The 13,442-nt window shown below is 58.9% G+C and overlaps 1 protein-coding gene across 1 annotated transcript in view; it reads right to left on the bottom strand.

The window, feature by feature from the left end:
• The window catches only part of DLGAP4 (DLG associated protein 4), a 61,724-nt gene extending 52,471 nt beyond the window's left edge, over positions 1-9,253 (bottom strand). The window contains exons 1-2 of the mRNA XM_063404738.1: positions 8,236-9,253; positions 1,385-1,602 (exon numbers count right to left, since the gene is read on the bottom strand). Of these exons, the coding sequence (XP_063260808.1) occupies positions 1,385-1,602; positions 8,236-9,186 (1,169 nt within the window). The 5' untranslated portion in view covers positions 9,187-9,253. The remainder of the gene's footprint in view (positions 1-1,384; positions 1,603-8,235) is intronic.
• Positions 9,254-13,442: the final 4,189 nt, after the last annotated feature.

Here is a 13,442-nt window from a genome sequence, read left to right as displayed (position 1 = left end):
CCCGGCTCCGGCTTCGTGCCCGGTTTAATTCCCTGCTCCATCCCCGGCCCCGATTTCATTCCCGGTTTTATTCCCGGCTCCGTCCTCGGCTCTATCCCTGGTTTCAGCTCCGGCTCCAGCTCCTGCTCTATCCCCGGTTCCGGCTCTAGTCCATGCCCTATCCCCGGTTCCGGGTCCATTCCCGTACGGGGTCCCGCAGGGTCCTGCCCCGCAGCGCTCCTGTAGGGCCGAGCCCTGCCCGGAGCCCCGCGGCCGCGTCCCCGCTGTCCCGGCTCCCCAGACCTTTCCCAGCACTGTCCCGGCTCTGGCTGAGCCCAGCGCCCAGGGCAGGCCACATCCCCACGGACATGGTCTGGATGGACGGTGCCCAGGGCAGAAGGAGCCCAGCCTCTCTAGGTGGGTATTTTTCACCAGAGACTCCAGGACCCCACCCTGCTCCCCCGAGGTGGATGTGAAGGCTCAGAACAGGGACGGATCCAGAGCAGGCATTCCCAGGGCTCCCCACAGCTGATTTTGACACTGTCTCCCAGCAGAAGGCAGCACCTGGTCTTAATGTGCAGGCTCTGCGAGGCGTCTCCACACTGCCTGCACCCCACTTCCCTCTGCCTGCTGAGCCCCAGCAGTTCATCCCCAGTGGCTCCTGCTTCTCCCTGCCCCTCTGTACCACTGGCAACTGCCTGAGCTGCAGCATCTGGAGCACTGACAGCCCCCAGGTGCCTTGTCCTGGAATGTGGAGCAGCTGCTGAGGACACTGCACCGCATCAGTGCCCAAGTCACTGAGAGCCCGTCCTGCAGGACCAGCCTCTGGCCCAGCCAAGCTTCTGCTCTGCTTCCCTGGCTTTGTCTGGCTCAAACCACTGTGGGTCTTCCTCCCTCAATACCAGGTGTCAAACCCCTCAGCTCCTCAGAATATCATCCAGCCCAGTGTGATAACTCTCTGGCTGGTCACAAGGTTCCTGGACACCTCTGGAGCAGAGCAGCTCCAGACACTGTCCCAGCAGGCCAAATGTCCTCAGCCATGCTGGGTGAGCAGCTTCCACGGCCAAGAGGCGTCTTGGCGTTGGGATCTCTGCATTCTCCCAGAGCAGAAGATGCTTGGAGAGGAAATCCCCACAGCTCCATCAGAGGAGTGCTCTCCTCATGGCTGAGGGGACAGGGACCTGAAGCAGCCCCTAATGCCAGGGCTACTGGGAATCAACAGGATGGAGAGCCACATCTTCTCCTCTCCCACTTGTCTCCTCATCTCTCTGTTAGAGCTGGGGTGCAGGAGCCCTGGTGGGCTCTGATGCCACACGGGGCCTCTGTGGGGTGCTGCAACCCCAAGACTGCTCCAGGGGTGGCCCTGAGGACCCATGCAGAGCTCCCAGAGGAGCTCCGGTGTTACCTTTGTGTGGTGCTCTGCTCACTCAGGGACTGTTGGGTGGCCTTGAGGTAACTCTGCCTCCGAGCTGCAGTTTTCGGGGATGGTTTGGGGCTGGTTTCTGAGTCTTCGCTGTCATCATCCCCCATGGCTTTGATGTAACTCCCGCTCCGCATGCGCCGGCACGGGATCTCGCTGTCCTTGTCCCGGGACAGCGTGTTGTTCCACTCCCCGTGAGGCACCTGCAGGAGGAAGGGGACTGTGAGCAGGTGTGGGGGATGGCACAGGCCCATGATCCTGGAACCAGCGGGATCATGGGGAACCAGGGAGATTGTTGGACCTTCCGCTGTAGTGCAGTGGGAATAAGCAACACAGCTCCTTCACAACCCGCCCTTACCAGTTCATGCCAGGCAGCCCTTGCTTTGGTGGCCTCTGTTTTAGCACATCACAGCCATTCCCCGCCGCTGGACATCTCCATCCCAGACATGCTCACACAGCCAGGACAAGCTGCACGATGCCAGGCGCAACAGGGGAGGAGGGGACGGTCTCACTGGGCCTGTGTGGGGCACTGGGACAGGGCTGGACGCAGGTGTTCATCGCACAGACCATGTCCCTGAACATAAAAGTGCTGTGGTGGAGCACGGTTTGGGGCTCAGAGCACAGATCTCCATGGGCTCTTTAAGGTTTTCAGTTGAATGTGACTCTGAGTGGCTGAAATTACTTTCTGGAACCAAGTCAGGCTCTCACAAGTCCCTCTAGAGCAGCTTGTGTACACAGACCTTGTGCTGGCCTCTCTGCAGGGAGCTGAGCAGCACCTTGGGCATGAAAAGCACTTCTAACGCCATCAAGATGACAACTCCACAATAATTTAAGGCAGACATGGTCTCTTGTTCCCTCACTAGAGAGGAGTGAGCTGATGGTCCCATGGGAGGCCTGAAGCATTCAGCAGCCACAGTAGGCAGCCATCCTGCCTGCCCATCCTGTGAAGGGTTTGTGGGGCGGACCAGAGGCACAGCCAAGATGCCCAGGACTGACCAGGATGAGCCACATGTGGTGTGGGACAAGTCAGGAGAAAGATGGGGAAGCCCAAGTTTCCAGGAGCAAGTCTTGTCTCACTTGGATTGCTGCTGGCCTTTGTCCTCCCCTCGAGGACATGGCCAAGGAGCAGCCAGGCCAGATGGGAGGATGCAGCAATGTCCATGCCATGCCAGTGCCAGGGCAGCCCAGGGCCACCCAGACTGCTCCAGCAGCAGCTGGGGATGCCATGGGGAGCAGTGACAGGTCTTGTGCTGAACACAGCTGGTACTGATGAGATATTCCACCTTGGCTCTGCTGGATGGAGCTCCTGGACCTGCCGAGCTGCCCAGGGAGCCGTGGGACTGAGCAGCCATAGCTCACACAGGGCTGTGCTGCAGCTGTGATGAGCCAGAGCCCTGTGGTGTCTGTTCCCATCCCTGTTCCTAGCAGGACTTCTGTGGGAGCCAGAGCCACTCTGAGGTTGTGTCTGATGCTGCTGGGTTGTAGCACCTTCAGGTGAGGTTCAGATCTGCAGGCTGCAGGCTGTGTCCAGGTGCAGGCTCAATCCACACACAGAGCCAAGGGCTTTCTCCTGCCTGAAGGAGCAGGGACTCAGCCCATGTCCCACCAGTGTGCTCCATGTGTCCACTCTGTGGAACAGACCCCAAACCACCCTTGGGGCTGCTTTGGTGATAGGCCCCTGTGTGGGGTGCACCCATGACCCAGCACCCACATTCCTGGGAGACGTGGAACAGAGCCAGGGCTGATCCAGGGCTGGGATCCAGCTGGGGACTGAAGTGGAGCGAGTCCTCCATGTGAGGCACACACACTGGCCAGGCCTCCCTGCACTCACTTGCTGCTGGTGTGGATTCTCCCAGCTCTCTCCACTCTGCTCCTGCAATCTTTATGCTTGGCCATGGCTCCTAGGCTGGCTGCTCTCACCACTGTCCAGCTCAGGGGCTGTGCCTCGTCCGTCAGGGCCATATAAATGCAAGAGCTGAGAACCCTTTCCCTGCCAGGTGTGAGTGCTGCCTCTGCCCTAGCCTCTGTCTGTACTGGTGGCCTTGAGGCCAGGAGGGACCCCGCTGGCTCCAGATGAGCCCTGCCACTGGAAGGATCCCACAGGTCACTGGGATGCCTGGCTCTGACCCTTTCTAAAGGAGACAAGGACCCTGAGAATCACTTTTATATCAATCACCTTGGTGTCAGGTCAGATTGGAGACTGCATTTTACTGCCTCCCTTCTCCATGGGCTGAGCTGCAGCTCCTGCCTGTGGGGTCTGGGCCAGCATGGGGCTGGAGAGGGCAAGCAGGGCTGGTGAGGGCAGGCAGGGCTGGTGAAGGGTGGCTGGGCTGGTGAGAGCAGGCAGGGCTGGTGAAGGGTGGATGGGCTGGTGAATGGTGGCAGGGCTGGCTGCAGCCCCTGGCTGAGGAGGGCAGGGCCAGCCAGCAGCCAAGAGTGCCATGCAGGACAGGAACTGCAGGACAGGGACTGCCTGGCTGTTCTGTGCAGGGCCAGTGCTGGAGGGTGTGGGCAGTGAGGGGTGCTGAGCTCAGCCCAGACAGTGGGGACTTCGAGACCTCAGGATCCTGCAGCTGCTCTGCTGCCACTGCTCGAGGGCACGGGCTGGGGGCTGCTCTGTTCTGCCACTGCTGCTTGCATTTGCCTCCTGGACTCAGACTCTCTGGGCACAGCAGCACAAAGACAGTTCCAGTGCATCTCTCTCTGCTGGTGCAGCCCCAGCTCTGCCTGTCCCTCTGCCAGGAACAGACTCCGTGGGGCATCATGACAGCACCTGGTCCTTACCAAGCTGCCTTAACCCTCCTCTCCCTGCCTCTCCTCTGCTTTGTGCCTTGGCCAGGCAGCAGGACACAAGGTGCTGCTCTCAAGGTGCTCTGCATTCCAGTTCAGCAGTCAAGGGGAAGGAAGGTGCTTGGGAGGACACCCTCTGAATCGGCTGCCCCACTTTGGAGCATGTCTCACCTCTGCCTGCACGGAGTCCACCAGGACTCCCACAGCTCTGGCTCCCGTGGGACAGAGAGAGACAAGTATTTCCTAAGTGTCACACCCGCAAGGACAAGCAGGCACCCTCCAGGCCCTGCAAAAGCAGTGCAGGTCCTTTGGGCGCTGTTCAGGGTCCTCTGGGGTGCTTCTCTGCAGGAGGATGTGAAGAACCTGTCCCACAGTCTGAAGCTCTGCGAGGGGGGTGACAAGCCCCAAGCAGGTTCTGTGATCAAGGACAGAGCTGACAGTGGCCAGTGCAGCCCCTCGACGGCAGTGGAGTTCCTGGCAGGTGAGACCTGGGGCTCTGAGCACAGACTGTGTGTCATGCCCAAGTGGGGCAGGAGGGCACCCAGGCCAGGCACAGAGCAGCTCCTCACAGGTGGTGGGGCTCTGCTGCCCTTCCTGCTGCTCTCCCAGGTGCTTGGCTCTGCCTTGGCTCTGCCCACCGTGCTTTGGGTGGTGTGGAAGGAGAGGGAGTAAGAGGATGCCCAGGTCCAGAGACTTTATGGGGACTTGGGGGCTGCAGCATGTGGGTCCTTCCTTGTGCCCAGTTGTGGTCCGTGTGGTGCCATGTGGTGCAGGGATGTGGGATCCAGGCATGTGTCCACCCCCTGGAGCTGGGCTCCACTGCTGCCACAACACTGCCTTGTCACCAAGTGCTGCACAGTCACCAACCAGCAGCACCGTCTGGCTCTGCTGCTCTGCTGCCATGAGCCCAGCACGGAGAGGAGGGGAAAGGGAAGAGACTGGGGGGAGGCTTCCCTTGGGACATCCCCCAGTCCCTAGAGCACTAACAGAGTGGAGAGGGGGGGAAGGGGAAAGCTCCACTCCTGGGCTCTGGAAGGAGCTGCAGCGCTCCCTCCACTCGGGGCGGGTCAGGGGGAAGAGATTCGAGGAGCAAACAGGGTTTCCATCACACAAATGCCAGCTCTGCCATGCAGCCCAGACCTGCACACACTGACATGCAGCACAGGAACGCCCTGCTGAGCACTCCAGGGTTGCATGGGCCATGCACAGGCTCCACTGCTGCGGGCACAGCGCTGCTCCCTCGGTGGCTGTGTCCCACAGGCTCAGCCATGGGCTCAGCCATGTCCTTGAGAAAGCAAGCTGGAGCCAGGCTGTCCCTCTGGCAGGGCACCCTCTGGGAAGGACCTGGGCTGTATTCCTGCTCAGTGGCAGCCCGGTGGGGCTGGCGTGAGGCACTCAGCACTGTGGAGTGGCTGGCACTGAACAGGCCACCCACTCTGGATTATAAATTATTTTCAGGACTCCTGGGGGTAAGGAAGCTCTGGTGTGATCTGACTGTAGGTGGGGTTGGTGAGGCTGATCTGGATGATGCATCAGGTTAATGGTAATGTCCCCTTGGAGCCTGCACACTGCCTGTCCCTTCTGTGCTGTCTGGATCCACAGCTCCTGCTCACTCCTTCCTGGGTCACCTCCCACTCCAAGGAGCTTCTCAGCCTCTTTCCTTGTACTCTCAGCTGCATATGGGGCCCATGGGGACAGGGGATGGGGAGTACAGCCTCCCTCCTTGGGGACTGTGCTCTAAGGATGGAGCTGTGTCATCCTAGGGATGATCCGAGAGAGCCCTACCCCGATGGGACAGGGCTGGACCTGCAGCTGGGTGACCACCAGCTCCAGCATCTGGGTATGTGTGTTTCCAGGGCCTGCAAACATCACACAGACCCCCCAATAGTTCCTGATGAATCCCCCAAATACCCAGACCCTTCAAATAGGGTAGGAGAGGTGAATAGCCTTGGGGGCTTACCCAGCCTGGAGGCTTGGGTGTCCTGGTTGTCCCCACCCCACTCTCACCCTCCCTCATGTCCCTGGCACCCGCTGGGCATTTCTGCCTGGCAGCAGCCCTCTCTGCTGCAGGGCAGGGCCCCTGTGTCCCCAGGCACTAGGACAGCAGATCCCTGCTGTTCCTCCCCCAGCACATGAAGGGAATGGGCTCATCCTGTCCCCACGTGTGACAGGGACATGTGACCTTGCAAAAGGACATTCCCACACACAAGCTCCAGAGGTGACTTCTCCACCACCTATCCTGTGCCAAGGAGGGCTGGGATACCATGACCCCATTGTCCTGTGAGGTGCCTGAGCCCTGTGCCCTGATCTTTGGGGCTGACACTGGACACCTGGGGACAAGGTGAGTCCAAGCACCTGTGACCTGTTGGCTTGTGGGGGCACCAGGCATTGTGGTTTTGGTACTGTGTGCCCGGGCTCTTGGTTCTGGCTGTGAACGGCTGGTGAACCAAGCACAGGGCCTGCCCCAGACACGGGGGATGTTGGTCACACCCCGGTGTCCCCCAGTGCCCCTCCAGCCATGGCTGTTGGCTGCTCCCTGCCCGCTCCAAGCCCGGCAGTGCAGGCTACTGCCCCTGGCCAGTGTTCCCAGGAGGATCCGAGTGGGAGGGAGCCGGGCAGAAGCTCCTCCTCAGAACAAGATCCCTACCTGGGCGCTGCCTGCGTCGGTCGGCCCGGGGCTGAGGGGCTGGTCCCAGCTCCGCGGGGCACCCGTGTCCTCCCAGCCGAGCGGTGGGGCTGCCCAGCTGCTGGCCAGGCCCGTGCCACCCAGCTGTGCCCACAGCCCTGCGTCAGGCTGTCGAGAAATGGAGGCTCATTACATGGGGGGAAGGAGCGGGGCAGCCTTGCACCCCAGAGCCCAGGGGCTGTCGGGGCTGCCTGCTGGGCTCTGTGCTACAGCCTGAGGGCAACGGGGCCCTTGGAGAGCTTGGCTGCAGCTCTTCAACCTCAAATGCCTAACTGGAAGGAGCAGGGGTAAAGAAAAAGAAACCAGGCCAAGATCATTTTCCCTGCTGCTGTTCCTGATGCAGTGAGTTCAGTCCCTTGGAAATTTGATTTGCAGCTGCGGCCAGCGAGGTATTGGAAGCTGAGTGTGCTTCAATAAATGATCACTTTTTAAAGCCTCTAAGCCCGCTGGGCACAGCCAGGGAAGCCCCTAGCACCTCTGCATTAAAAGGATGCTACAGATTTACATACACTGCTCCCCTCCTCCCCCCATCCAGTCCTGGCTTATTTGTCTTCATTCCTCTCTCTAGGGCACAACCACGTTCATGCTGCTCCAGCGCTGCTTTTGGAACCTATCACAGACCCGGAGCTGCAGGTGCCAGGGTTTCAAACCAGCATCAGCCATGCAGGCCATGCAAGCAGGGCTGGCACTGTGCTGCTGCCCCAGCCCTGCCCCGCGGGCGCAGCGAAGCGCTGCTGGTCCTACCAGTGCTCCGGGGAAGCTGGGCAGAGCGGGGCTGGCCGGGCACGCCGGCACATCCTTGCGGTGCGTGGAGATAAGGGGGAGCGTTAGTTAGTGCTGCTGACCTTCAGCCCAGGGACGGTGGCACAGGGCTCTTCATGGGCACCCAGGGAGCTGTGTCTGGTGAGATGTGGCCCCTCAGCATTGTGGGCTGCGTGGGCACTCAGGGGAAACAGCCACATGGGGCAGCTACATCCCCTCCTGCCCAGGAGTGTCCCCCAGAACCTGCAGGGCCTGGGCAGGCAGTGGGTACACGTGGGAGGCCTGCAGGAATGGGATCACACCTAGCAGAGGAGGTGGGATGGCACGTCCCCTCCACACTGCCACGGTCCAGCACAGGGCCTGGGGGTGCTGGGACCGTGCTGAAGCTGTGGGAGATGGACCCCATCAGCACCCGCAGAAGGAGTAGGGATCTGTTCTCAGGGCCCTCCCCAGCCCTCTCCTGGCAGTGTGAGCTGATGTGGCAGCTGAACCATCTGGATATGTTTGATAAGGTCACATGGGCGCCCACTGAGAGGATGTCCCTGAACTCCCGTGCTCTCCCTGCACGGAGTGCCCCACATTCCCCCGCGGCACCCACCTGCAGGTAGTGGTAGGCCAAGTCCTGATGGCAGGACTTGGATTTGAGCAAGGCTTTGTCGATGGTGGCGGAGGCCTTCTGGCACACCTCCCGGGCATGGCTGAGGGTCAGCGTGGACCAGGAGCCCCGCTTGATGTAGTTGGAGTCGTTGTTGATGGGGATATTGGTGCAAGGGGTGACCTTGAGGTCATTATTGCTCTTGGAGGATTTCAGCATGTGCTCACTGATGGTGTTGTAAGCGTGCATGAAGTACTTTGGCTGGCTGTGGTCGGGCTGCCGGCCCAGCGTCATCAGCCCCATGGGGTTGCGGTAGCTGCAGGTGTCGCTGTCCAGGTTGTCATCGGAGCTCCACCAGCCCGAGATGTTGGACCTGGTCCTGCGCTTGGGCTCGGAGGTCTTCGCCCGGTCCTTGCTCTTGCTCCTGCGGTTTTGCTTGGCGTCATCTGCCCCCTTCTTCCCATTGACGTTGCCCTTGGTGGGACCCTCCAGAGACTGGGACTTGGCGAAGAGCTTCTGCACGGAGTGCACAAGGTGCCGGATGCGCCCCGGGCTCTCGCTGCGGTGCTTCGCGTCGCTCCGCTGGAACTGGAGGGTGCTGAAGCCGTCCCTGTGGATGGGCAGCTGCTTCTCGAACTGGTCGAGGAGGTTGGCAGGCAGGCGATTGATCTTTGTGGCTTGCGCATGGCTCGGAAAAGGGTTGTCATCCGGGACCTCAAAGTGGGAGTTGTAATGGATGCGGGGGAAAGTGCTGCTGTTGGAGATCTGGTTGTTGAGTGGAAGGAGACAGTCGCCGTGGACGGTGTTCTGGGCCGGGAATCGGGGATCCATGGTGAAGGAGTCGGTGGGGCTGAGGAGATAAGGGTTCCTGTCCTGGGGGGCATAAAGAGAGTCTTGAGGGGAGTCCAGGTTATCAGAGAGATGGCGGCTTCTGTTGTCTCCTAAACCCTTCATGGTCCCAGTGCTTCCTAGACCATGGCTCAGGGACGGTGTGGCAGAGGCCTCGCAGACTTCCCTGCAGCTGGAGGAAGAGGACAGATGCTGAGAGCCCACTGAGAACCCCTCTGGCAGCCCACTCCTCACTGGAGGCACATCTCTGACCCCCTCTGAAAGCGAATGCCACCACGGTTAAGGGACAAAGGAGAGAAGCAGGGTGGAAGAGGCAGGAGGGGAGAAGGGCTGTGAGACCAGGGGCTGGAGAGGGCAGGGCCCAGCAGAGGAGGGGCAGGATTCACATTCCCATTTCAGTTGCAGTGCTTGTGTGCCTCAGTGCCCAGCCACAGGCTGCTTAACAACACTGCTGCTGCTGTTGTGGTGCTGCACGTGGTTATTTAACATTGTCCCCTCCCCAGCAGTGTGACAGAGGCACTGCCAGCAGGTCCTGACCTGTCCCATTTGCTCAGGGAGCTGGAGGAAAGCCTGCTGTCAAAGGCCAGCAGGTCCTGCTGAGCCCAGGCAGTCTGGAGCCGAGCACCCTAGCTTTGCAGGGTGCCTGGTGTTCCCGAGGTGACAGATCCGAGGGCTGGCACAGCTCCCGCAGCTGTGCTGATGTGACACGATGGCAAACACCTCCTCTCCAGCCAGTGCTGCCTTCCTGGCAGGTTCTGCCCCGGAGCACGGCGTGTCAGTAGCTCTGTGAGAGCTGAGGTGTTCTGAGCACTCAGAGCCTGACCTGAGAAGCTGTTGGCTGCTCAGATGATGATTCTGCTGGGCTGCACCACTCCTGGGGAGCTGTGTCACCTGTGCCGCCCTCCCAGCCAGTCCATCTGTCCCTCTACCACAGTGGGGGCTGGGATTGGTCCCCTCCTTTCACAGGATCCCTGTGGGGTAGTGGAAAGGCAGCTGGGAGAGAGGGATCCCCTGAGGGATCCTCACTGAACATCTCTCCAGTGGTCTTGCCCCATTCGGCTCAGTTCAGAGGGAACCTCATCTTTACTGTGTTATACAGGGAAAAATGACAAACCTTTTACATTTGCTTAAAAGAAAAATCAATTAACATTTCTATGAGTTGAGCTGTCAATCAGTAAGTTGATTTCCCATACTTAAAACCTACTTAAAACCACAGAGTGTATAAATGAACTCTTATTTCCTGTTACCTTTTAGTTTAGTTTCTTAGTTCCTTTTTGCTTTAGTTTGAGTGTCACTTAAAAAAGAAAGAGTAACTTTAACACAAGCAGATGATATTTCCCTGTGAGGAGCAGAGTTGGCAGTCTGTGCTCCTGGCTTCTCTCTTTCAGCCATGAACTGGTCTCCAGTCTCTTGAGGAACTTGTCCCCTACATGCAGGGTGGCCAGCAAAATGGTGTGGGAATGGAGTCAGTGACAACTGCAGAGTGGCAGGAATCAACTGCCTTGTCTTCCTCACTTAGGGAAAAATGTATTAATAACAAAAAGATAGCACCCAGAGCTTTGAATAATTGTTTAGAAGCACAAAAAACAACAACAAAAACTTTATTCCAAGGCTTGGTGGGCTTTGCAGTCTTCATTTAACTCTGTCACTCCCAGTGGGCTGGCAGAGCCAAGCTGGGCTGTCTAAAGCTGCAGTGAGCACAGCCTGGGTTTCCCATCCTGCTCCAATGGGGACCCCACTCCCCCTCCCCTGAGCCCTGCTCCTGAGGGTCCTGCCCATACCGACCTCAGCCAGTGCCCCCTGCTCTCATGGCAACTGCCCAGCACAGCTCCCTGGGCATCCCGGGCCCCACACCAGGCTTGTCCAGCCCTGACCCGAGCCCCTGCAGAGGCTGCATGGCCCCACGTACGGAGCAGCTTCTCCTCTCCTGCTGCTGAGCTGCCATCACTTCAGCTGGGCTGTGCCCTGTGCTCTGGGCTGTGCCCTGGGCTCTGGGCTGTGCCCTGGGCTCTGGGCTGTGCCCTGTGCTCTGGGCTGTGCCCTGGGCTCTGGGCTGTGCCCTGGGCTCTGGGCTGTGCCCTGTGCTCTGGGCTGTGCCCTGGGCTCTGGGCTGTGCCCTGGGCTCTGGGCTGTGCCCCGGGCTCTGGGCTGTGCCCTGGGCTCTGGGCTGTGCCCTGGGCTCTGGGCTGTGCCCCGTGCTCTGGGCTGTGCCCCGGGCTCTGGGCTGTGCCCTGGGCTCTGGGCTGTGCCCTGGGCTCTAGGCTCTGCTGCTCTGGGCTCTGGGCTGTGCCCTGGGCTCTAGGCTCTGCTGCTCTGGGCTCTGCTGCTCTGGGAGCGAAGGTTTGCCCCTCTCCACCACATAGCCAGTGCTCAGGCATTCTGGGGAGGGGGACACAGCCTGAGCTGGGAAATGCTGATACCAAACCTGAACTTTCTGCCCAAACATCAAATGCAGCCTGAGCTGTGACTGGGGCCCAGCTGCTTCTGGTTGCTGTGGGTGCCATCCTGATTCCCACTGTGCCCTCCAGCAGCAGCAGCCCCCTGGAGTGCACTGCCCATGGCACCCACTGGGCTGGATCTGGGGTGGCACTGGCTGGGAGGTGCCAGCAGGGAGGTCAGGATATGCCAGCTGGCACCCATAGTGCTCACAGAGCGGTGACAGAGAGCCTCAGGGGACATTCCCAGAGGAAACCCTCCGGGCAGAAGAGAAGGATGGACAGGTTCTGTAGGACAGGCTGCAGGCTGAGCTATTGATCTGAATGCCAGATGGTTTTGGATAGCCAAGCTCCACCTGCACACCTTGGAGGGGAAGCTCAAATCCTCCCTGAACACCACCCTGCAGTGCCTAGGCTCAGCTCTGCCTGCCATGGCCACTCTCGCTCCCTTCCTCCAGCTTTGGAATTCCAGTAAAAACCTTCCCTTGTGCCCAGGGCCATCCTGGCTCCAACAGACACTCTGCTTCTCCCATCACAGGAACCAGGCTCCCTAAGGAACCTGATTTGATTATAAAGGGATGTCTCTGGATATTGATAGTAAATACATCTTTGCCTTCTGAGAGCAGTTGATATTTGAAGCAGGAATCTCCTCCTAAGGCAGCCCATGACTGCCTTGTGCTCACTGGGCTCCAGATAAACTCAAACTGCCTTAGGAATCAAAAGAAGTAGGGACATGGAATGAAATTAGGAAATGTAAATCAATGCTATGCACTGAAGGTCTAGTGTGCACAGGAGGAGGAGAAGGGCCAGGGTCAGGCTGGCTCCAGGTACTGGAAAGGCAGAAGGTCAGGGAGGAAACACTGAGGGGCTGGGAGATGAGTGGGAAAGGAGAAGAGAAGATTTTGGAGGTGCAGGAGCAGACAGGATGGGAAGGTGAGAGCAGGGGAGGGCAGGGAGCTCCCTCTCTCCCAGACTGGTTTCCCCTGTCAAGTGTGGGCACTCATTTCTGTACAGCAGAGTTCACTGCTCCCTTCTCCTGTGGGGCTGCCACAGAGCCTGGTCCTCCAGCCTGTCTTGTCTGCTCCAGGATCCCTTCCCTTCTGTCGGAGTCTAGAACATCCGTCTGGCCACCCTGGAGGGTTTGGAGACCGGATGGGGGGTCTGGGATCTGTCCAAGGGGCTCAGCCAGCCTCACACAGAGCCCAGGAGGACACTGCCTCTGATCCCTGCCATGGGAGTGAATGCCCACATTGTATGAAGAATCACAAGCTGAGAGAATTCAAAATAAGTAGTAGCTAGTTTATCACAGAGTATAAATGTAGAATCTAGGATTTTTAGTACATGGGTTTGAAGAGGCAAGATGGAGGAATTGGGGAGTGGTCCTGTCCTCCTTGTTCTTGTTCTTTCCCCCCATTTTCTGCTGAGTTGTATTACAAGGATTGGTTTAGAGTAGAAATGACATGTTAACATAGGTAGTAAGTATTGGTAAAATTCTGTAAATAAAAAGTACGTTGTGAACGGTGGTTGGGTCAGGGAAATGGTATAGAAGGTCTGGGACCCTCTGATCCACCCCAGTCTGCCGCGTGTCCTGCTCTGCTGGGGACACCTTGCAGAGCTGAGAAAGAACTGAGAGATAATGAAGAATAAACAACCTTGGAAACATGCACTGACGGACTCAGCTTGTCTTCTCTGGCTCCGGCGTGAGACCTTTTGGGCAAGAGACGCTCAAAAGCCTGATTACCTTGGGGAATAGCAACCGCAAGAAAAGTCTCAGGGAACAGCAACCCTGAGAAGGAGAGAGAGTCCCAAAAACCTTATTGGGGAACAGCAACCCCGAGGAGAATCTCAGGGAACAGCAACCCTGAGACCCTTCCAGCCAGGGAAGTGTGAGGTGCATCCCTGCTGCTGGGTAAGTGCCCACCACGC

This window comes from Prinia subflava, chromosome 8 (genome assembly GCF_021018805.1).
Source record: "Prinia subflava isolate CZ2003 ecotype Zambia chromosome 8, Cam_Psub_1.2, whole genome shotgun sequence".
In the NCBI taxonomy this organism is placed as follows: Eukaryota; Metazoa; Chordata; class Aves; order Passeriformes; family Cisticolidae; genus Prinia; species Prinia subflava.
Note: the sequence above shows the minus strand (reverse complement) of the source record. Positions and strands in the feature narration are given on the sequence as shown.